This window comes from Buceros rhinoceros, unplaced genomic scaffold, assembly GCF_000710305.1.
Source record: "Buceros rhinoceros silvestris isolate BGI_N320 unplaced genomic scaffold, ASM71030v1 scaffold7762, whole genome shotgun sequence".
Taxonomy (NCBI): Eukaryota; Metazoa; Chordata; class Aves; order Bucerotiformes; family Bucerotidae; genus Buceros; species Buceros rhinoceros.
In genome coordinates this window covers 68,240-90,404 of record NW_010399434.1, presented here as the reverse complement: position 1 = coordinate 90,404, position 22,165 = coordinate 68,240, and the positions used below count along the sequence as shown (strand labels likewise).

General features: G+C 38.4%; 1 protein-coding gene across 1 annotated transcript in view; it reads right to left on the bottom strand.

Moving 5' to 3' along the window:
* The window catches only part of UNC13C (unc-13 homolog C (C. elegans)), a 107,929-nt gene that overhangs the window by 30,082 nt on the left and 55,682 nt on the right, over positions 1-22,165 (bottom strand). Inside the window, exons 14-17 of the mRNA XM_010131463.1 lie at positions 20,883-20,972; positions 19,764-19,892; positions 13,433-13,566; positions 8,821-8,906 (exon numbers count right to left, since the gene is read on the bottom strand). Of these exons, the coding sequence (XP_010129765.1) occupies positions 8,821-8,906; positions 13,433-13,566; positions 19,764-19,892; positions 20,883-20,972 (439 nt within the window). The remainder of the gene's footprint in view (positions 1-8,820; positions 8,907-13,432; positions 13,567-19,763; positions 19,893-20,882; positions 20,973-22,165) is intronic.

Here is a 22,165-nt window from a genome sequence, read left to right as displayed (position 1 = left end):
CGAGTCTTTCATAAGAAAATTCTAAATATTCAATATTTTGTCTGTATTTACTGGGAAATTTTCATCAAAACATCTTTGAACACTTCACAAACATTAATCCCTGTAATCAGCCCGTGTAATGGATTACATTTTGACCATCTCTGGGAGGTGATTAAGCTGTGCTATGACATTTTACAAATGGGAAAAAGCGGTACAGAGAGAGCCAGTCAATTTACTAAGGGAACATACATAAATTATGAAAGGCGGTGTAGCTTTTGCTCAAAGGTTCCTCAACCAGAGAGTCATTTCCTCACTGAACAGAGATCAGGGAAAAAAGGCAGACTGTGTCATTCTGAATTGTGAGAAAAAATGGATTTACTGTTTTTTGTGCTCTTGCCTGCAGTGGAAGTGGGCTGATCAATCCTTGACTTAATGCAGCACACTTTAAAAGCCGGTATGACATTGCCCTTTATATTTGAGCTGCTTTCCAAGCGATGTATCATGAGGGATGTGTGAAGCTGTTCCAAACAACATTATTTTCCACTACAAAACATCCCATTTGCCATTTTTTACCTATTATGTTACATTGCTTTTCTTTTGAAAAATAAAATTTTTTCAAATTACTGTAAGAAATTTACTTCGATATCTTCTGAATGTTACTGAGTTGCTTTTTTTTTACATTTTATTGAAAATTGAGCTTATTAGCCTCATCAATTAATTACTATTTCATAGGCAAAAACTTCCAGAAAAGTTCTAGAAAAGTGGATGGGTGTATCACCAACAGGGCAACTCAAGATGCAAGATGTTCAGATTGATTAAGCATAAACTTGCACTGTCCTGCTTGCAACTAAGACAAGTGCCAGTACAGCAAATAATTTAATAAGATTAACCTCAGTATAACTTTTACCTTTCAATATCACATCAGAGTGAAATTTATGTGCCACGAAAGCTCAACAGATCAATAATATTCAAAGATAAACACTCAGAGACAAAATTCGGTCTTTGGCTATGCTACTATTGATTACAGAAGGAAATGAAGCACTTGCTTCCAAGGACTGAAATAATCTGAATTGTGCTTTCTCACTGTTAGTGGAACTCTTGCCGTGTTCCTGAACTGACCATGGAAAGCCTAAGGAACACAAGCTGTGAACTGAGACGAAGAAATGGTCCATCCTATCTGAGCTCTAAGATAATGACTGAAGCCCCGGTTCTGAAGAACATGATGGAAGTTTCACATACTTGGTATTGAAGTTTCAACATTTATTCAAAGTAAGCACAGAATCAGAGAGAAATAAAAAAGTATTGCTGGTATAGGAATCCAATTTACATTGATTGGGCTTCATAAATCTCTAGTATGTATAAAAGTTGCAAACTAAAGCGGGACTATACATTCTTCTTGGAAACCACTGCTTCTCAGGAAATGTTACCAGATAGTTAAATGCCATATTATAATGCTCGAATCTGGGAGGAAAAAGAGGATAAAGGTACTAAACACAGCCTTAATGGGATTGGATCTTAAGTGCCGAATACTCAGCTTTGTATACTCAATATAATTTTTATGACGTTACTTCCATTTACTTATTCATGGTTTAGAAACGTGTCTTTTGATGAAGGAAACATTCGGACTTGATTCTCTGCTCTTTGGCTCATCACAAGAGCCCACGCGAACACAAAACATTACCCAACAGGCATGGCAGCCTTTGATAAGCAATTCATAGATGTACAAACCAGGAAGAATCAAGCAGCAAGATAAATGTAAAACTACACTGTAATAATTATCTGTGCTGTATCTTTAAAGCAGAAGCAAAGACAAAACCAAAACCACAGAGGTGTTCTCTAACTGTTACCCAGCGAATTGCTCTTAAGGCTTATTAAAAGACGATGTGGAAAGCAGCAGTTCTGGTGGATCTCTCCTGTCCTGCTGGGGTGTGGATCCAGTACCAAATGTGCAGTTTAGAAACAAGACACTTGCCTGTAGGGGAAATTTACCCGTGTATCGAAAGGAGAAAAAAAGACCCTAGTGAATCTAAGTATGTGGAAAAGTCTTGAAAGTAAAAGGCTGTATCTTCAACTTAATAAAACAGAGGCTGACAGAAGGACAGCTGTTTGTTGTATGAAGTATCTTAGGGTGAAGTTTAAGAATAGGCAGGATTAAAAATACCATGCAGGTTGCTTGTTATTTTAACTTTTCTTTCACTCCAATGCTTTATTCTAGTTGATAAAGAAAAATATTTTAAGAAAGCTCTCATTGGTTACTGTTTCTGAAAGGAAAGAAGCCCAAAACATGCGGATTGACAGGGTGATGAGCTCGCAGAATTCATGAAGAGGTGCGGCAGTGAGTTTCCACTCCTACTGCCTAAACTTTATGCAGCTGTACTCTGACAGAGATAAGGAGAAGAAACCCCTCAAGAAACAGGGCAGGGAAATTCAAGCGCTAGCTGCTGGGCATGACTGCATTAGGGGAATGTCCTGCAGGAGGAAAAGGGTGAACCCTTCCTCCAGCCAGCAGCTGCAAAACTGCACTGAACAACACAGGTCTTTAACCTTCTGTGGGGACAAAATCACCATTCTGCTTGATTTCTTTTTTCTTTTCCCCCCTCAGCTGTAAAATTACTTCAGACAAAAGACATAACTCTAGTTTTTGTAAAAATGTGAAGGTGCAATGAAGAACAGTAATAATCAAGGACAAGGAGAAAGAAAAGGCAAATTATTCTTCTGGGCTGAAATACCCTAATAAACTACAGAGAAAGTCTTGACTGGCCCTTGGTATAAGACAGAGCTCTCCTCCTGCTCCTCGAGGTGGCACACAGCCCTTTCAGAGGAACAGAACGCTTCCCCCTTTCCTGCATACTCAGCTCGTTGGTTGGTGGAACGGACAAGGCTGTGTGAGCTATAACTCCGCATAATCAAGGTAGGGCTCATTTAAAGCATCAGTTACAGCCTGAGAACCCGTCCAGCATGGTAGTGCCAGTATATGGTGACGAGCAAAATTGTCTGGCTCACAATTAGGCAACTTTCAGGAAAAGCTTATACACAAATGTTTTGCCATCAGTGGCTGCCTGCATAAGAGCTAATAAAAATGTTTCAAACAAGATTAATATTCAGTGCTTAAAAGAAGATAAATAAGGCCAAAGCTTTCATTATTAAATATATGGCGTGATATACATTGCTATAATTGGGTGACAATTTTAAGACTAATGAAGTCAGGCATTCACTGATGCTCTACATTTTTTTCTAGTAACATCTGGCATCATGAATACACCTACAATTACACATAAATGAGCTTTAACCTCCTAAGTTATGGTAGATTTGTATTGCAGTATAAACGCTCAGCAGTACTTATTGCTCTGATTATGGTTCAGTATGTAAAAATCAAAGAAAATAGGTTAGGGAATGACCAGGTGATACAGTGGGCCTGCCCTAAGTGCAGTGTTGTGCCATACTGGAGATCTCTGAGGTAGTTCCCAGTAAGATAACACACTGATACAGCACACGACGATGCCACGAAGAATTATTAACTTAGCTCCTGGGAACAGTTCTGTCTACTTTATCTGCCTTAATTAGCGGGTCTAATTAACTTCAACAAAATAGTGCCATTTGGTTTGGCTACAGTGCTTTTTAGGCAAGCCTGGGGATCTCCGTGTTGTACGGGATACATGCTCAACTGGATTCTCATACCCGCAAAGCTCAGCCCCTCAGTACATACAATATGTAGCTGCTGTTATTAACATCATTGTTATCCTGACCAAAGAACATTTCTAACTCCCCTCTTCCTCCAACCATGTCACATTTAATCATATTTATTATATGCCAAAGGCAAGTGTATTATTAACCCCAACTATAATCTCCATGTCTTTGCCTTTAGAGTTTCTCTGACTCCCCCATGAGACTATATACGGCTCTTTATTCCTCAGGTGTCTGGAAAAACAAGGATGGAATACATTTTTTGAAATGTATGAATGTAGAATGAGATCACAGAACCATAGAACTATTTTGGTTAGAAGAAACCTTTAAGATCATCAAGTCTACGCATTAACCCAGCACTGACAAGTCACCTCATGTCCCTCAGCACTGCATCTATATATCTTTAAAATCCCTCCAGGGATGGTGACTCCACCTCTTTCCCAGGCAGCCTGTGCCAGTGCTTGACAACTCTTTCACTAAAGAAATTTTTCCTAATATCCAACCTAAACCTCCCCTGGCACAACCTGAGTTTCACTAAAATAAAAAGGTTTCGTATTTTGGTGCTGATGAAACCCTGCATTCTGGCGGATGCTGCCCTGTTCTCCTTTCCACAGCCTCAGCCCACCTCCCCACGTATGCTCTGTAGTCTCCCTCTAAGCCAAGGCTATATTCTTTCTTAAGGGGAACTTTGTAAATGGGAAAGTTGGACTGAAACTAGACTTGAAATCTGGCACTAAATGGCGTGACCTTTCTTTGGGCAGCATTAGCCTTTTTTTTTTTCTTATGCTGTCTCTGTGCTCAGCATCAGCTCACGGACCTGCCTCTTCTCTTTCAAATCACTTTCTCAGTTTCTGTCATGAAAGAGGAATCTGTCACAGAGACAGGAAGATGATATCTGCTTACACATTGAGGACAACAGCAAACTTTAAAAGCAAACCTATATTAAATGCATAAAATGTAATGACATTCTTGTTCTCTTATTTTTGTAAGGCCTGATACCTCAGAGTCTTAGCTCTGCAGGTCTGAGAATGTCTATTGCTGTATTTACACAGCAGCTAATTAAGTTCTGGCCTGATCTTGGTCCTGACTTCTCGCCATAACCAATATTAGATTATCATAATAACAGCAATTAGAACAGTCTCTTTTTAACGCAGCGGATAGCTTTGGACATTTGATCTGACCTATTCAAAAGTTAGAGATACGAAAGAAGACATTTCTGAGGACATAGAATCAAAAAGGTACTTTTGTAATTGCATGTTTAATTTCAGTTCATTACTCTCATAATCTTTTAACCTTTGCATCTTTGTACTTGGAAAGGAGAAGATTTCTTACCCTATGAAGTCAGTAACAAATCACTTGTACTGCTGGTGAAATTCTCCTTCTGTTCTCAAGAGTTTGTACCATAAATACAGAATAATTTGAGGACCAGAGCGTACAAAAAATATTAACATCCTATAAGCTCAAGTACACTTGTGTAAGCTAAATGCCAAACAACAACCTATAGCCTATACCACCTCACCCCAAAAATGAGCTGGTTTTCCCCAACAGCAGCCATCTACCCTGTCACATGCAAAACGCTACCCTGCTCTTCAGAGAGACATGCAACCACTACGCCCTTCTCTCGCAAAAGGCCTATGGAAGCTGCTGTTTGCTCTGTCTTCTCCCCATCTCAACAGCAGCCTCCTGGCGAGACTGTCCTGGCTGAGAATTGAGGGAGAAGACAGGGCAGAGGAGTGTAGTGACTGCTGGTGCCCGGCGCCCAGGGCCTACTGGCTCCTATTGCCTCCGGGGGAGCAGCACTGCTGGAGAGCAGCAATTCCCCCCAGCAGCAGCTGCAGCTCCGGGCAGCGTCTGAGCAGATGCGGGAGGCGTTAAGAGTATGTGAGAGGCCACAGCCGGAACAGGCATTCCGAACTGCTCTCCGGAAAAAGGGTGGAATGAATGTAAACTGGATGTTCCAGTGGTGGACTCCTGTTAGAGAATTGCGTTATGGAATACTCATTTCCTACATTTAAGCTCATGGGAGTGGCTGTATTATGTTTGGGAATATATAAAGTGGGAAAAAACAGAAACAGGATCTTGGGTGAGCTAAGTTAACCGTACTTATCACATCATCAATCCTTTTGCAAACAATGTTGGACTATTTCATTGCTTCTTGAATGAATGCAGAAAGAAATCAACTTTATAACACAAAAGATGCTGCTTCAGGAGATGAATACTGAATTGAATCAGGCAAAGATTGCAATCACCGCCCCCGACACTACAAATGAACAGCCTATGGCAGTAACTCGGAAGGCAAGACTGGAATAGCAGAATGCAATCCATTTAAATGATCTCCATTAAAACCACGAGGAGCTAGTGTGACCATATTTAAGGGCTTGCTCCTAATCTTGTAGAATTCGAAGCAAAAAATTTGCCATTATGAACTGGAGAATCAAATCAGTTTGTAGCATTCCCATGGAAAGAATTTATGGTTTAAAAACCAGCAAAGCTGGAGAGCGAAACACCCTGCTGATGTGTATTTTGTGACTAGAGGTATTGAGGTCCCGGCTTAAGAATGAAACCATAAAAGGTGGAATGTATATTTATAATAATTTATAATTAATTTCCATTTCCTTTAATTATTATTTATACACAGGAACTGTTTCACTACTGATTCTGGGAGTGACTCAGAATTTCTAATGCCAAAAATTGGCACGTACTCTCATCAGAAAGACAATATCTACAGCAACACAGAGATGAGACCACAAGCAGGGACTGGTTTGGAACAGGCACAGAAAGTCAAGTGCTTCCCGGTAAGTCCTCTACACCTGTCTCTGCGGAATTAGGATATTAGTATTTGTTTTAAAGTTCTGATCCAGGCAAACCAACCTCCATTCTACTCAACTGACTTTATGTTCTGTTCTTCACAATTAAGACACAAACCATGGCTTGATCGGAAGCTGCCTTTGAGTGATCAGCATGCTCTACTTAGCAGAGAGAGTGCATTAGCTTTTGTGAATTATCTTGTTGGAGTACAGGATGTTTATAGTCCAATGGCTAAAACACTACAAGCAGTGGAGCGCTCAGGGATGTCCGTGTGCAGAGTATAACTATACATTCCACGTTATGAAAACATGACAACGTAACGGCTATTAGAAATTCTCACTCATCTGTGCGAGCTGTAAGTGCAGTCACATCACTGACTTGCTGAGCAGCCACCTTCTGCTACCTGCTCCCGATTTACAGCCTCTCCAAATGAACGGGTATTCTCACTGGTGTACCAGGAACATGTTCTGACCCAAAAGAGTGGCTTTCACCTGCTCTTCACGCTTCTCAGCTCTTGATAGCTCTCAGAAGATGATCCCCTGCCTGACATTAGCTTTCTCCTGTACTTATGATTCACTCTGACATGACTATAGAACATCACCTTCAGATATTCGATTGAACATCTTTTCTCCTACCCACACCTTAGATTTGATTTCTCATGCCTTCTGTTGTCATTCTACTTATTATAATCAATGCTCCTGAAATTCATTCCTTCCTTTCTTCCTATCTTTTTCTTCTGCTATGCTTAGTGTGCAAATTCCACATTCAAATAACGTAATTAACAAAATAAAGTAACACAACATGGACAAAATAACCCCTCCATTAATGGCCATGCTAGTCACTCAGCTTTTCTCACTTTATGATCACAAAAATCTACACTATCAAAGTGTCACCACACTGATATTATCACATTAGACACTCTGAAGTAAATAATACAGAAATTAATCTTTAAATATTCCTTGGTTTTATCCTTTCCGCCTGTCGAATTGCATTGTTTACTTTCACCACTGGCAGACTGGCTCTGCAGTTAGTAGCAGGTTTGACTGAAGACAAGTGAGTTTTGCTTACCTAAAAATCACAATTAGCTATTTCTGCTGCTGTGGCAGCTGAAGAATTGGCTACCACTATATTCTCTATGAATTTTTTTATAAAAGGATGAGAAAAATTACATTTAGTTTTTAAAAATATTGCTCTATATTATAAATTCTTTCACATCCCGTTGGGGTTGATCATGCAATTATAAACTTCACTGACTGCTTTACAATTAGTTTCTGATATACTTTTTTTTTTTTAAAAACCCACTTTTTTGAACTCTCTTTCTGGAGAGAATCTCTGTATAGATTGTCTATGTATAAGACCAACAAAATGCATTTTATTATGTATCTATCTAGCAGTGAAAAAAAATAGTTTTCCAATCAAATTCAGATTTGATCCATTTAGTTTTCAGTTTGTCTTAGCTACATTCCTGATGTCCAATGGAAGCTGAAATCCTCTTGCATTTCTCTCACATTTAAACCTGAAATCTGTTTAAGAGATAAAGAAAATTAATGAAGTTCAGCTAATGCTATCATTTTTTATTCTGCAAAAATAAATACTAGTTAGGGAGATTTTGATGGATTTATTTTCAAGATTCATGATTTTAATAATGACTTAAAAGTCCATGTGAATACATGTATATCAGCCGACGATATTTCCATAATTAATTCAGATTATTTCCTTAATTCCTTCTCTTTAGTATTTTTAGAAAAGTTTCATTCAGGTATTTTTACTTGGTTTTCTGCAATAATGATATTTTAATGAGTGTTTTTATAACTTAGTTAGAAATTATCTACAATAGGGAAAAAACGTCTATGTTGCCTATGGCTAAGCACAGTACTATCTCAAGGAATAAGAGGAAACTACATTTGATCCTGTTGGGACTAGAATTAATAGCCCCTGCCTTTTGAAGACAAGCAGGTTTAATTCTCAGTGTGTGCTTTCTCCGTAACTTCAATCTGTAAATGTTTTCTATGGGCAAGGCAGCAGTTTTCAGCTAGTGAGGAAATACGGAATGCCCACAAGGCTCTCTATCAAGCATATGTGTGGTTTGCTGGATGTTGATGACTTTGTTAAACGCAGGCAATAAAAAAAGCATTTCAAGTTGCAGTTCTTTTGTCTCCTTCCACAGATAACTTCATATAATCACAGTGCAATGATTTTTTCCCTTACAACGCTTCTTTTTCACTAACCTGTGAAACATATTGAACAAGTATGCCAGAAAGCTCTTACAGAAATCTGATGTCAGGCGTCATTTGCAGTGGAAATCAGTCTTGGTGAACTCTAGTGTAATTAAGAGTTTGTTCTAATTACCTTCCAGAGCATATTTCATGTCCTGAGCAAACAGAGTCCACATGACTTCAGCACTGATTTTTCCCATGTTCAGCTCTTGAGGGAACCTGCAATCAATCACACTGCATCAGTTGCTGCTAGAAATCATGCTTACAGCTGCACCGCAGAAAGGCAAATATTTCCATAACTAATTGCCCTAGCAGGCACTTACCGTATCTTGTGTTTTGTACAATTATATGAACCATCCAATCTTCAAACAAAAACTTCCCTCAGTCTAATGTCAGGGGCCTAAGTAATTAGTTGAATGTTGCACAAATTCCCTCACATGACATTTTAAATGAAGAAACCTCCATCCCTTTTGCAGAGAACTCCTCAACTTTAGATTAAACCAGGTAGCTCATGAAACAGTTGGGTCAGATGTTTAGCAGCTACAGGTGTTCTTTAATTTCCTTATTACACTGCAAAATAGTGAAGTCTGTGCAGCGATACTGGTTTATACTACTTGAATCCAATTCACTGTTTGTAGAATTTTGTTTGAAATATAGATAAACAGTAAAGAATATAAAAGGTAGAAAAATGCATAGTTTTGATTCAAAGTTTTAGTTCTGGTCTTACGGTTCATGTCACTGAAAACCTGTCCTTCTTAGGTATCTTCAATTATCAAGTATTTTCCCACAACTTTGTCATAGATCCCAGCTGCTCTTCTTTCTATGTGAAAGAAAACCTTCAATCTTACAGTTACCATCTTCACTGTTAGTCACTAGCAAAAGCTGACGGTTTAGTGACAGACTGTCCTGGTACTCAAACCAGGACACAGACACTGTATATTTCCTGTTACTACTTTTAAAAGGAGTGCTATGAAATATGAGCAGATCTCAGGGCACAGAAGCAGACCAAAAGCAGGTCACCCAGGTGACGCGCAGAAAGTACCGCACAGAACCTCTGAGTGGTCAGTTGTTTACACCACAGTGCTGCAGTGAGACCCCTGTGAAAACAGCCGCAGTTCACCACAGACACATAAAATCGGCAAACACCATATTCAGGAGAAAACACACAGAGCTGTGTAATTTTTGTCTTGTTTGTTAGACCATTTGACACTAGCAAAGAATATGATCCAAGGAATTCTGACCTAATCAAAATATTCAAATTCACTAATCAAATTCAGGAAATACTCTGTAATAATTCTTGTAAAATGTAGTAAGTATTTTTAAAGTTCAGGGTGGTAGCAATATGGTCTAAGGAACGTATTCTTTCCAGGGATGTGTTTGACCCTGATCGTATCTGCAAACAAAGAGTACTTAAACAGCTCATTAGTTCTGTCACTGTAATATGGAGCAATTGCTAGCTCAGGTGACAAATATGCCCTCATTATGCTAATGGCTGCTCAATTACAGAACTTTGTATTAATTCTGTTAAATCAACATTAATTCTTGTTCAAAAGCTCTGATGTATTTCTGCGTGTCTTAATTCCTTTACCTCCAGTCCAGTGCTCAGAGGAAGGAGATGTATCTGAATATGAGACACCCGCAGTTGTGAAAGAAGAAGTATAAACGGTAGCCACTTATGAACATCTTCCCTCTATTGATTTTCATTAAGCAAAAATTTAATGAAAACTGTTCACACTGGCTAGTTCTAACAAAGGCTGTATATAAAACCACAGATCAATGGAATGAAATTGAATTCAGTTTGAAAGAGAACAAGAAGAATCAATGTACGAAACAAAACATAAATACACCCCAGAAGCATTTATCCTCGAGAGTACTGCCTGTCTCTAGGTTGATCCCAAATTAAGAAACTCCTACCACGACAATTAATGCTTTTTCTTAATTTGTGCTTTCTGCAGTCTGCTACATACTAAGAATATCAAAGCCCCTGAATCTCAGATGCCCTTTCTCAGAACCCAATGTTCTTGAATTTCTGTTACAACACACAAGTATTTTGAGTGTATCTGCTACACAATCAGAAGGAAAGTTTTCCACTAACAATGTGCAGAGGCACAGGATTTAGGTCTTGATTTCCAGATACACAAGTATATTTCGGTTGAAGATTCTGTTCTTGTTTTGTTGTTCCTTTTAATTGTGGAGATGCTTTACTTAGCAATTTCTACTGTCTCACAGTGAGACAATATCTGACGAGTGCTGGGAAGTCCTACATTTGCTGATGAATCAGGTTCCAATCACATTTTAAATTGGTTTAACTAGTAGAATGAGAATTTTACAACTTAAATACCAGACCTCATGTAATTCCCTCAAACTTACTTGACATAATTTTCTAATGTCATAGAAGATCTGCAGGTTGCCCACACGACTCCCACTGAACGATCTGGTACAGTGTTTCAGTTGCTGCGATGCTCGCTGAGGCAATCACGTCATGTTTCATCTGGATTCACAATCTGATACTTTTCAAACGGCTCTATCTCAGCTTTTTTTTTTTTTTGCCTCCAAGGTAGATGATATAAAAATAGAGTTTCCAAAAGTAGTTGAGGAAAAATATTCTGAGGAATATTATACCATTGTGAGAACTCCTATCAAAATGCTTGGAGCTCTCCCGAGGATTGTCAGTGACCTCATTTCTACAACAGGATTCTAATGGATGTAGGCCTGAATATTCCACTGAGATGCTGCATGGCCACATATTTCTGACAAGCCGTCATGGTTTTGTGATATTGTTCTGCATTCAACTGGTATTTTCCTTCCATCCATTTTCTTTTCTGGGGTAAGCAAGGGGGAAGAGGCTGTCTCTCGATTTCCCCAATAGTTTTTACATGCTGCTTTTGTGTTAGGAGCTTTTATTTAAAATCACAACAAGTATCCAAAGTCACTCTGAACAGTTTTTCAAGTTTTTCCACCTACAGCCTCTTCATCTCTTGCTTCTGACATCTCCTATTTCTCATAGACGGTTTATTCCCTGTGTTCACCCTTCTGTTTCCAAAACAACAGTGAAAGTGGGAGACAAGTCACACACATAAACTGAGTCCCTTAATCTGTCCCAACTCTGTCCACTCCTGATTCTCTTTTCACATCTTACACAATCACTCAGCTGTACTTTAGGGAACTTCCTACAACCCTCAGAGGAACTCTGGTCTTTATCGCTTTCCTTTCTCCCTCATGTTTACGTAAGAATATAGCTAAAACAATATTTAGGATAATTAACACACAACTGTTTAATTTCAGTGAAGAGACTGAAATGAAACATGTATGTTTTTGTTCCAGTTAGATGTTTTATAATGTTTTTATATAGATATACAAAAAATTGAGCTTTATTTAACGGGGAGACTCCACGCTAAGTTGTATGAATGAAGCAGACAAGAAAAAAGTTTTCTTTCTTCTGTAGGCTAAGAACTTGTTCCTAAATAAGGTTAAGTGCAGGAAATGATTGAACAATGAGATGTTTAACTTCTAGGACTGAAACAATCCTTCCTTTATTTAGAGGAAGGAAAGCAATCGGAAGACAATGAACTCACTTCCAACTTCTGCTTACCACCAAGAGATTTCGCTGGTAATTATGAGGCCATGAAATGTATGATATCTTTCATCAACAGACGAGCACATCTCCATGAACCGAGTGCCTTTCAGTAGCTTCCCTGCTTCGGCTGAAAGAAACTTGTTCTTGCTCCCCTTCAGACCATTCCATTAAATGCCGTTTCAGACACATCTATTAATTGTTTAGCCATATTTCAAATGTAAGCTTCGATTTTAACTTTTGCGTAAGTCATCATAGATAGGCTATACCCAAATTTTCTAGAATCTCTCTGCACAGAGCCAGAAGAGCTGTATCTTTTCCCTGGGTCCTCACCATGTCACATTCCAATTAGTGCAACCTCCATTTCTCCAGTTTTAATACGTGAAACACGTTCTTTTGCACTCCTCCTGTATATTTCATTTTCAAAACCAACTCTATCTCCGCTTTTTGTGTTTATCAATTAGCTCTCTCTTCTCTACCAGATGCTCTCTTCTAGGTGCTACTCTAGTCCACCAACCATAAGTTATTTGACTTTTCCTGGTTATTGGTTGTACCTCCCTCATCTGTTACATCTTCAGTTCTAAGAAGTCAACTTCCATCTCTGGTAAGTCCAGGATACTGCACTCCATTTTATAAATTTTCGTGTCACCCTAGCTAGACATTCTCTGTAGTCAATCACGAATTTGGAGAGGCTCTTTTGGTGAAGTTCATAGTTTGTTTACAAATACATCCCTAAAACTCTATCATAACGCCTCAAATAGTCCCAACATGAATTAAATACTGAAATACTATCATAACATCAATATTTCACTGAACTATCTCTTCTCTCTATCCATTTAGTTCTCCTGCATAACATTTTGCTACTTAACTTTGTGCGATGGTTCATGTACCACCTGTCTTTAGCATTCCTAAAACAAAGGATTCTCCTTCCATGATCGGAGCACTAAATCTTTATCAAAATATGTCAATGTTATATTCTGTATTTTTTAAAATCTCTAACTAGATTATATTTAAAATACAACTACTGATTCAGGTGCATTTCCTATCCTTAATTTATTTTAGTAATTTATTAATTAATATTAATTTAAAATACTAATTATCTATTAATTTCAATTTATTATTCTTTTGTATTCTATGATTCTTAATTTTTATGGGGAAAGTAATTACTTACTGGTTCAAAACAGGTGTATATGCTGTTTTATCTTCATCTATGATGGTGACCATCAGAGTAATAAACTGTGCCCAGAAATCCAAATTCTTTGTTGTTGGTCCCTGTTCTTCCTTAGAAACATCTTGTTTCTTACCCTGTTAAAACAAGATTGAATATATTTTATATTAGAGAAGGTATAGAAAATACAATGGGATTTCTGCCTACAGATTATTATTTGGTTGGGAAGAGTGGTGTATTAAGAATACCCAGAAATTCTGGATAAAGGCTCCCTATCCAATTCAGAGTAGAACGTATGACAGACGGTACCTGGCTGTGGACATACATCAAAAATGTACCCAGTGCAAAGAGAGTCAGGTCAGCAAAGAAGATCAACAGAGACTTGATTTTTAGTGCATGTCCACACTTTAACTGAATACACTCTTAAATTCTTCATTGTGCTGAAACAACTTCCTTGTGCAGATAAAATTTTCTGCAGAGGCAGAAGTTTTATACCCTACACAATAAATAATGAACAAATCAATGATAAAGAACGTTTCTTGGTTTTGTTTTGAATCATATGCTAAAGTTATTGAGCCTAAGAGCTGCTGTGCTGTTTGCTCTAAATGAAGAGGTGGTTAAATTTCCCTTTATGTTTTAATAGCCAAAACTACAAAGGCTATTGTCCAAAGTATTCTACACAGAGATTTTCCAGGGACTCATAGACTGACTGGCAGAACCACAAACTCTGCATCTGAATGAGAAGAGCAAAACACCGCAAAGAAGGTGGGGGGGGGAATAGCTGTACACATAAAAAATACTAGGGAAAGGTACATGAGAATATCCAAAAGTCAGGCTTGTGAAGGTGTTGCCATGCTAAGGATTTTAAACCTGTGAACAAAACCGTTATTTGATTCCTTTTTTTAATGCAGAGAAATGGAATTCTTGTTTACTCCTTGTAAAGGAAGACGACTGCAACCCCTTTCACATCCAAAGCAGAGAACCCAGGATGCCCCGTTACATTTTTGTAATAATGCTGAGGAAGGACGTGACACATGAGGTATTGGATAGATTACCAGCAAGGCTTTCCAGTCATTAATTAAAAGTAGGGAAGTAAAGCAGTGGGTTTTATGCCTCTTGACTAAAAGGTTGCTTTTTGCATCTTTTTATATAGTTATTAGTATGCATTAATATTCACCACTTACAAACTTTTATTGAGAATTTCATACTTTTTAGTCTCTCTAAAATCTGCATTTACAGTTGGATTTTTTCTCAGCTGTAATTTGACTTCTTAGTCCACAGTTTCCTAGACAAAAGTATTTTTCAGTTCTTCACTTGACAGAAGTATCAGATTCCTCATCAGCGTCCAATAAATAACTTTGTTGCAGAGAACTGAATACCAAAATAAAAACGTTTATCTCTGTATGGACACACACACATACATACACACATAGTTTCTGCCACACAGAGGTGGGTCTGGACATGCTTTTCTACACAGCTGTCAGAGATAGAAAAGGGTCTTTTCACTCAACTAGAAAGTCAGAAAATAAGCATGCCTATTATCCTGCAAGTTTAAACAAATATTCCCTTAACTTCTTCTTTGTAGTCCAAAGATGACCGCTTCAACAGACCCCATATCTTTAAACCGATATGACACTGTATCAGTGTCACAGTGAATTAATTAAATGTTATCTTAACCTCAATTAACTTTTATCTATTAAGAGCATTTAGAATGGCAGAAAGGGAATTTCAACAACACTTAATTGAAATTGTTCTTGTGGTCACTGTGGAATATTTTAGAAAAGTATCATTAATCACACTGCTACATACGGACCTGGTCTACAAACGCGAGGCTTCAGTGCCTAAAGCAACTGAAATCAAGGTGAGACTCCGAAGCAGTTACAAGGGATGCTGCAACAAGCATCACCACGTGCAAACAAGAGTGCTTTTCAAAACTGAAATGACTGCTGGAGCATTAATGTCACTCACAAGGGCGTTCCCTGGTGTGCACTATACGTTTATTAAAAGACCGTGTTTCTAGATCAAAGATTCACTTGCAATATAACACTTTTTTTTCTCAGAAGCTGGTGAGTGTTTATGCCAAACCAACTGAAAGGCAGCTGTATAAGACAAAGCCCGTTCATGTTTAGTCCAGCTTTTTATCCAAGAACTACATTTCACAGAAAAAACCTGCAATGGCATGTAGCTGAGACAGCTTTTCATCAGGGGTTACGCAATATGCACTATATATATATATTATAAAACACAAGCCCCTTGCTTTTTAACTGTGTAACGTCCATACCTAACACTGAAGTTCATGACACACAGTACAGTCGACAAAGGACTATGGCTCAAGCATTATTGCTTACAAAACTTAAATCCAAATCTACTTGCCAAAGAAAGCAGCAGCAATGCAGTTTTGGACCAGTTATATACAGCTTCGGCAAGGTAAACCAGAAGTTTTCTGAGCCAGTGGGCAGAAGGGTAGTTCTCCCCAGCACTGCCTCACAAGCTGTTTCCTAAACTAAGCGCATGGCGGTCAAGACCACTGTGTGCCCCACAGACTTCTGTCTCCTGCATATTACACTGGGACTCTGAGCTCATCCCCGCCACAGAGAGACATCTTAAGGTTATGTTTCCATGAAAACATCACTGCAGTGATAAAGCAGCCAACAGAGCAAGTCAGCTGTGAAGAATTATCAGAACAGAGCACGCAGCAAAGAACATCCTTATTCAACTTCCTCTCTCTGTGGAGTGATTGTATTTTGAATTTTGTGTACAAATCTGGCCTCTCCCCTTCTCCTCATCCTGAAACCAATATAGCAGAACTGGAAAACACTCAGAAAAAGAGAGCAAGGTTTATGAAAGATAGAGAATGAGTTCCATTAAAGGAATGAATATATAAGCTGAAGTTTATGTAGTTCCTTAGCTGGAAGTTTTCTCAAGACATCTGCTTTGCTCACAATCAGAGACAGAATGTTGAGCCAGGTGAATCTTTTGTCTGATGGGGCACAACCAATCTCACACTTTTAATCTTTTGGCCACAACGTGATCAGAAGCATGAGGTGAATCGGGGAGGACAGGAGTGGAATGCAGTAGTGAGGACATTCACTAGTAGCACATACTGCTTGCAAATGGAAGTCTGCTTGCAGCGCGGGTAAATGCACGGCTCGGCCACGTTAACCCCCCCAGAGAGGAGGCTGAAGTCTTTTGGCTCAGCTCAAGTTACGTAATCAGGATGCCAGATGGCTTTGCATACCTGAATTGATACCTGCCTTGTGATTGTTGTACTACTAATTACACCATAATCATCAATCTACAGGAAGTATGTCACCACCTCAGACGCAGAAGCCTGTGTGTTCACATTTCTCAGCATTGCCAGTGTTCCAGTCAATTCCAAGTCAGTGTTTGCTGAGAAACACTTTGGAGCCGGCTGTAAAGGCCAGACTGCATTATGCAATTGCTTTTCCAAGTATTCAGACACAAACAGGACCTGAAGAAACTGCATACGGAAGTTTTCATATCCTCATAGCTACAGGGCTCAGCAACACAGGAATCTGCGAACTGGGCATTGTACTCAAGCTTATATTGTTCTCCAGGAATATCAGGATAGCCCAATCACATAGTATAAATAATTAGACAATAATGATCAACACCGAAGCAAAGCAAACTGTTTGCAAAGAGCTATTCTCTGAGCTACTTTGAAAAACACAGTATGTCCACAGCTACAGGGGCTGGATTATGAATTAACTGCAAACTCACAAAAATCAATTTTGATTAGATTTTTGTTGTTTATGTATTTAAGGCCTGGGTAAAGTACAGGTTTATTTTGCTCATTGTTCTTAATTAACAATCAATCTTTACCAGAATTCAGATTGGAGCACTGAAAAATATTTGGATTTTTGGAGATCTAATATTAATTGACCACAGTTCACTGCTACGCACCTAGAGTTACTGTGAACAGCTGAAGAGTACAAGGCTCTGGATAACAAACCACTTTGTTTGGTCATCTTTTCTCACCACAATACTACCCTTCCGCACTTCAAGGTTGAAGGTCTATGGCTTTTCCTGCTTTATCTTTTACCAGAGCTCTGCTGCCACTGGATAAGAGCTGTTCCCTCGACTTTTTAACCAAGTTCTCAATCAAGTTTCTAATAAGCAACTTTATCTGTGAGAGTTGGTCTTCCTCTGATAAAGAAGTCTTAGACCAGGGCTTGGAATATCACCTCAAAAATGCATCCTTCTGCTGTTCTGACGTGGCTGAAATGCTGCCCATCACACAATGCTACAACATCAGGAGACGTCCCTAAGTATCGTCTGGCATGCCAGATTTGAAGAGGTTAGAAGCTTTTCAGTGCATCTAAAGCAGTACATAAATATAAAAAAGCACCTCACAGCAAGTATTACTTGGCACTGGAATTTGCATGCCTGAAAAATAGAGCTCCCTGGAGCAGAAAGCTTTCAGTACCGCACAGCTTTATTTCCTGCTTCATACCTTTGAATGTGTGTTGGAGATCGCAGATCACATGCTTCATGACTGAATTCCTACTGCATTTCTGGAAAAAATTAATAACCTACCAATTTTTTGTTAGTTCTCCTAAAGAAAAAAGTACACCTTCAAAAGCAACTAAGTATCCTGGAAAATGGAAAAGTGACCAGGGACTCAGAAATGATTACAGAAAAACCGAGCCAGCTCTCAAAGCACAGGCCCATCCACACACTGGCCTAGAGCGTCCTGTGAATTACGGAACCGTTGGCTCCCGAGAGCCAGTATGCGGCCAGTACACTCCTGCCCTGCCCTGAGGTGCTGTACCTCCACGTAGAGACAGAGCGCGAGGGAAGAGCACTGTGCTGCTACAGCTGTGTAACACCTGGCTCCACCGGTACGGAACGTGTCACTAGCTCCTGGCTTTCTGCAGCACGCTTCACGCCGGCAACACGCAGAGCCGACTAACAGGCAGAAGAGAAGGTCTCCAAAATCAGGGAGAATTTCAGTACTATTCTGCTGAGCAGGTGTAAAATACAGAGTATCCCAGTGTTTTTTTCCAGTATACTGGTGGTGTCAGTCATGAAGTGACTGATCAACAGCTCTTCAGAGAACAGGAAGAACTTGTTTTACATTTTATTGGTTTCAATCAGTAGAAAAGACCGCAATAAGAATTACTGAAGGGGCTTCAGTCATTGTAAGCGTCAGCCAAGATTTCAAATTTTGATTTTTCATTTTCTTAAGAAAACCGGAAGAGTGACATATTTGCAAATTGAGTCAGAAAGTTATCAAAGTGCTTCCTAAACTCCTTTTTCAAGGCCTTCTTTTTTCAGCATAAGGCAGCTAGCTCTTCACACTGATCAGTGTTAATTAAAAGAAACACTACATCTTCCGCATAATGCATTACATGGTTCCTCATCAGAGTGCTTTGTCTCAAATAAGACTGTCGAGATGTCACGTCTTACTATCTGTAAATATATAGCATGTACTTCCTTCTCTCGAAATATTTTGGATTCCAGTGAAATGTGCTTTCAGATAAAATTTGATGTCTTTTGTCCTGTAGTATGGACTGTCCTTATATATTATATACTACACAGCAAATGTGCGTTTGCCAAACAATCCTTTTCGAGTCAGGAATAGTCACTGAAACAGCATTTTTCCAGTGTACCACCCAGAAGGCCAAAGTAAGGAACAAAAGGTAATGTGATAAAGCAGTGATGCTCCTTTTAGACAGTTGTATAATTTTGTAGATACAAATTTCTTAATTTTAACATTACTTATTATGGAATAAACTCTGGACATACTATAGAAAAAAACATTCTCAAGGTTTTTGCAGGGCATTTGGTATACAACAAATGCTGAAATTATTTTACATTGACAGTTCAGCCTGATGGACTAATATTAAGAAACGTTACAGAATTATCCCCTGCTTTCTTGAAGCTGTTACTAAAGCTTGGATCCAAGTACGCATCATAGGTGTTAAAATATAAGGCTGGAAACACAGTATATAATTTCCAGCAAATTATAATGCTTCTTTTCTAAAGGTACTGAAGTGAAATATTAGATTTTTAAAAGTTATTTTCCAATTAGGGATCTATCAAATATCATCTTCCCTGAAGCCACTGGACTATTTTGCAGTCACATCAATGTGATGACTAAGTCATGAGTTGTGAATCTCATCTTGTTAAACATTTGAGAGTTCACGGCCATCATGGGTTTATTTGTGATATATTCCTCCTTCTCCCAAACAAAATAAAAATAACCAGAGTGCTTTGATCTGACTGGATATTAGAATGCTTTTTATTTACTTATGGTAAACTAACAATAATGAATGAGCAATAGCATGAAACAACGTCATATTGACCTTACCTGATCCACTAACTGGGAGTAGAGATCATAGCAATTGTCAAAAATGTATTTATAAGTTGAGTCCAGGCAGGCTCTTACACAGTCCTTCACCACGGTACTAGCTCGAGGTGGGCTCTGCAATTCAAGGACCTAACAAAAAATTTCATAAATGGCAGAATGTCAGAATTAGGTTGAACACAAAAAACACCAAATGTTGCAATGAATGTAGTTCTGTAATACAGGATGAAAAATGTTGAAATATAACAATGATAAAAACATTGTAAATTGTGTTGACTTAAGGCGATCTTAGTTTAAAGGTGCATTAAAACACATACTTAAGCAAGCAGATTGTACCACTAAGTTTCATTTGAATGAAAAAGGCATATGTGCCCAAGGGTTTATATCTTCAGGTTTTTCCATTATTTAGGAAATTAAACCATATAATTCTGTGAGTTCCTCTGAATAAGCGTATCAGCCAAATAGCTCTTCATTTTTTAAAACATAAGGTTCAGCTTTTTACTCCGCTTTAAGACACATTTATTTGAACTTCAACATAACGGATTATTTTAATTCTCTTTAGGTAGTGTCTAACGCAGTGAAATCACATGCTATCATGACAAATGTTGCTTTGTGTTTCTGTATTTTTATCCAGTAATATTAATGTGTACCATTCCATTCTAAAAAATATTTTAGAACTTGACCACCTAGATATCAACATCTGGAGCGACCAAAGCAAGTAGAGTTATCAGACCTGCTGTGCTCTTTGACATGTGATATTATGATACTAGTAGGAACACATTATTCTATGAGAGGCACGTCCCCAAGGAGTTCAACTCAGTTTGCTTTACGTGACTTGATTTTATACTAATTTAAAAAGTATTTTTTTCTTTCCTTCAGGAGATGTAAAAATAATTGTTTAAAAAGGAAATGATAGTTTTTTGTTTTTCAAAGATAATAGCTTTTACCACATTGTTAACAGAAAGTATGACTCAGATAACTTCAACGGTCTTCAGGAAGTTGAGAGATTTAGTTTAAAACTGAAGGAGATTCATTAAGAGCATTAACGAGAGCAAGATTTTCTAGAAAAATAAAAGGTAGCAGCATTTTTTTCAGAGTCATTATGCAAATAAAGGAGAATACCTTCATTCGAAAAAATGTAATGCTGGTAAGGAGGTCCACAGTTGATTTCAAATCTTGGAGTCTTTCAGAATTGCTGGCAGGAAAATTATCCTGGTGAATTAGGAAGAGAGGAATCATGCAAAACTGGAGTTACATTTAAGATCCTTTTCCAGGAAAAATCCCTCCAGGAAAACAGAGATCCTGCTTGGAAGGATTAGAAATGTTCTCGTGTTACCTGAATTCTGCCTGTGAGGAAGTTAGCAATGAGTATCCCTTTGACATGATTAGGAACACTTCTGACAATGCGCGTGTATTTTTAATATGAATGATTTAAAATGTTATGATATTTCCAAAACATTAATGGAGTAAAAAAATACTACAAAAGAGAAGGAAAATCATGAAAATAATTTATGGGTTCTTTAGTGTTATTTCACTAGCTTCATACTAAGGAAACACCAGACAAACATTCTCACACTCCAGTATTATCTGGAGAACATTCTTCAAAATTAAAAGATCCTAGGATGAACATATCTGCTGCACAAAGGATGTGGTCTTAAAAACCGAGTATGTGCAACTTCTACTACCTCCAGTGCCTTGGGGTTCTTTTAAATATTCCCTTTTTCCTTCAGTTTTAGAAAGCAGAACAGATGAACAGAGAAATCCTTGGCTGGAGGCTGCCATTCCAGGAAGCTGAAAGGAGAGCCACAGCTAACGGCGCCCTGATTGCTTATGTATCATCCAAAAGTTTCACGATCCAGTGGAAGAGAAAAGGAAAGAGAGTCAGAACAGAATGGGAATGGGCCGGTATTCAGTCCATGCTTCTTGCCCAAAAGGCTGGGTTTGGAGCATACCTCCGTGGAAAGAGCTTCCCTAAGGCAGAGATGAACCTGGAATTCCTATCTCGGAGAACAATGAGGAATCAAGTCTCTTTCAACACTCCTTGGATCTTAGCATGGAAGTTGGAGGAGAGATGTCAAACTCAAAATAAATACAGCAATTGAGTCAGTAAAGGTAATTTCCAGACGAATTAACTTAAATTATGGATTAATTTAACCAAAGCTGTTGAATCCTACTCTTTTTTCAATGTCTTCTCATCCCTTGACTCATTCTTAACTTTTGGAAAGAAAATAATAGCTTTTCTCGAATCAGAAAAATACTGGTTTAAAACTGCTTAAATTCTGGAAGTTCTTGTTCCAAAGTATTTGGGGCCTCATGTCAGAACTCAGTATTTTCAGCTTCTATGGCACAAGAGGGACTAACCTCAAACTTCAAGCACATAAAGCCCACATGGACATTTATGCACC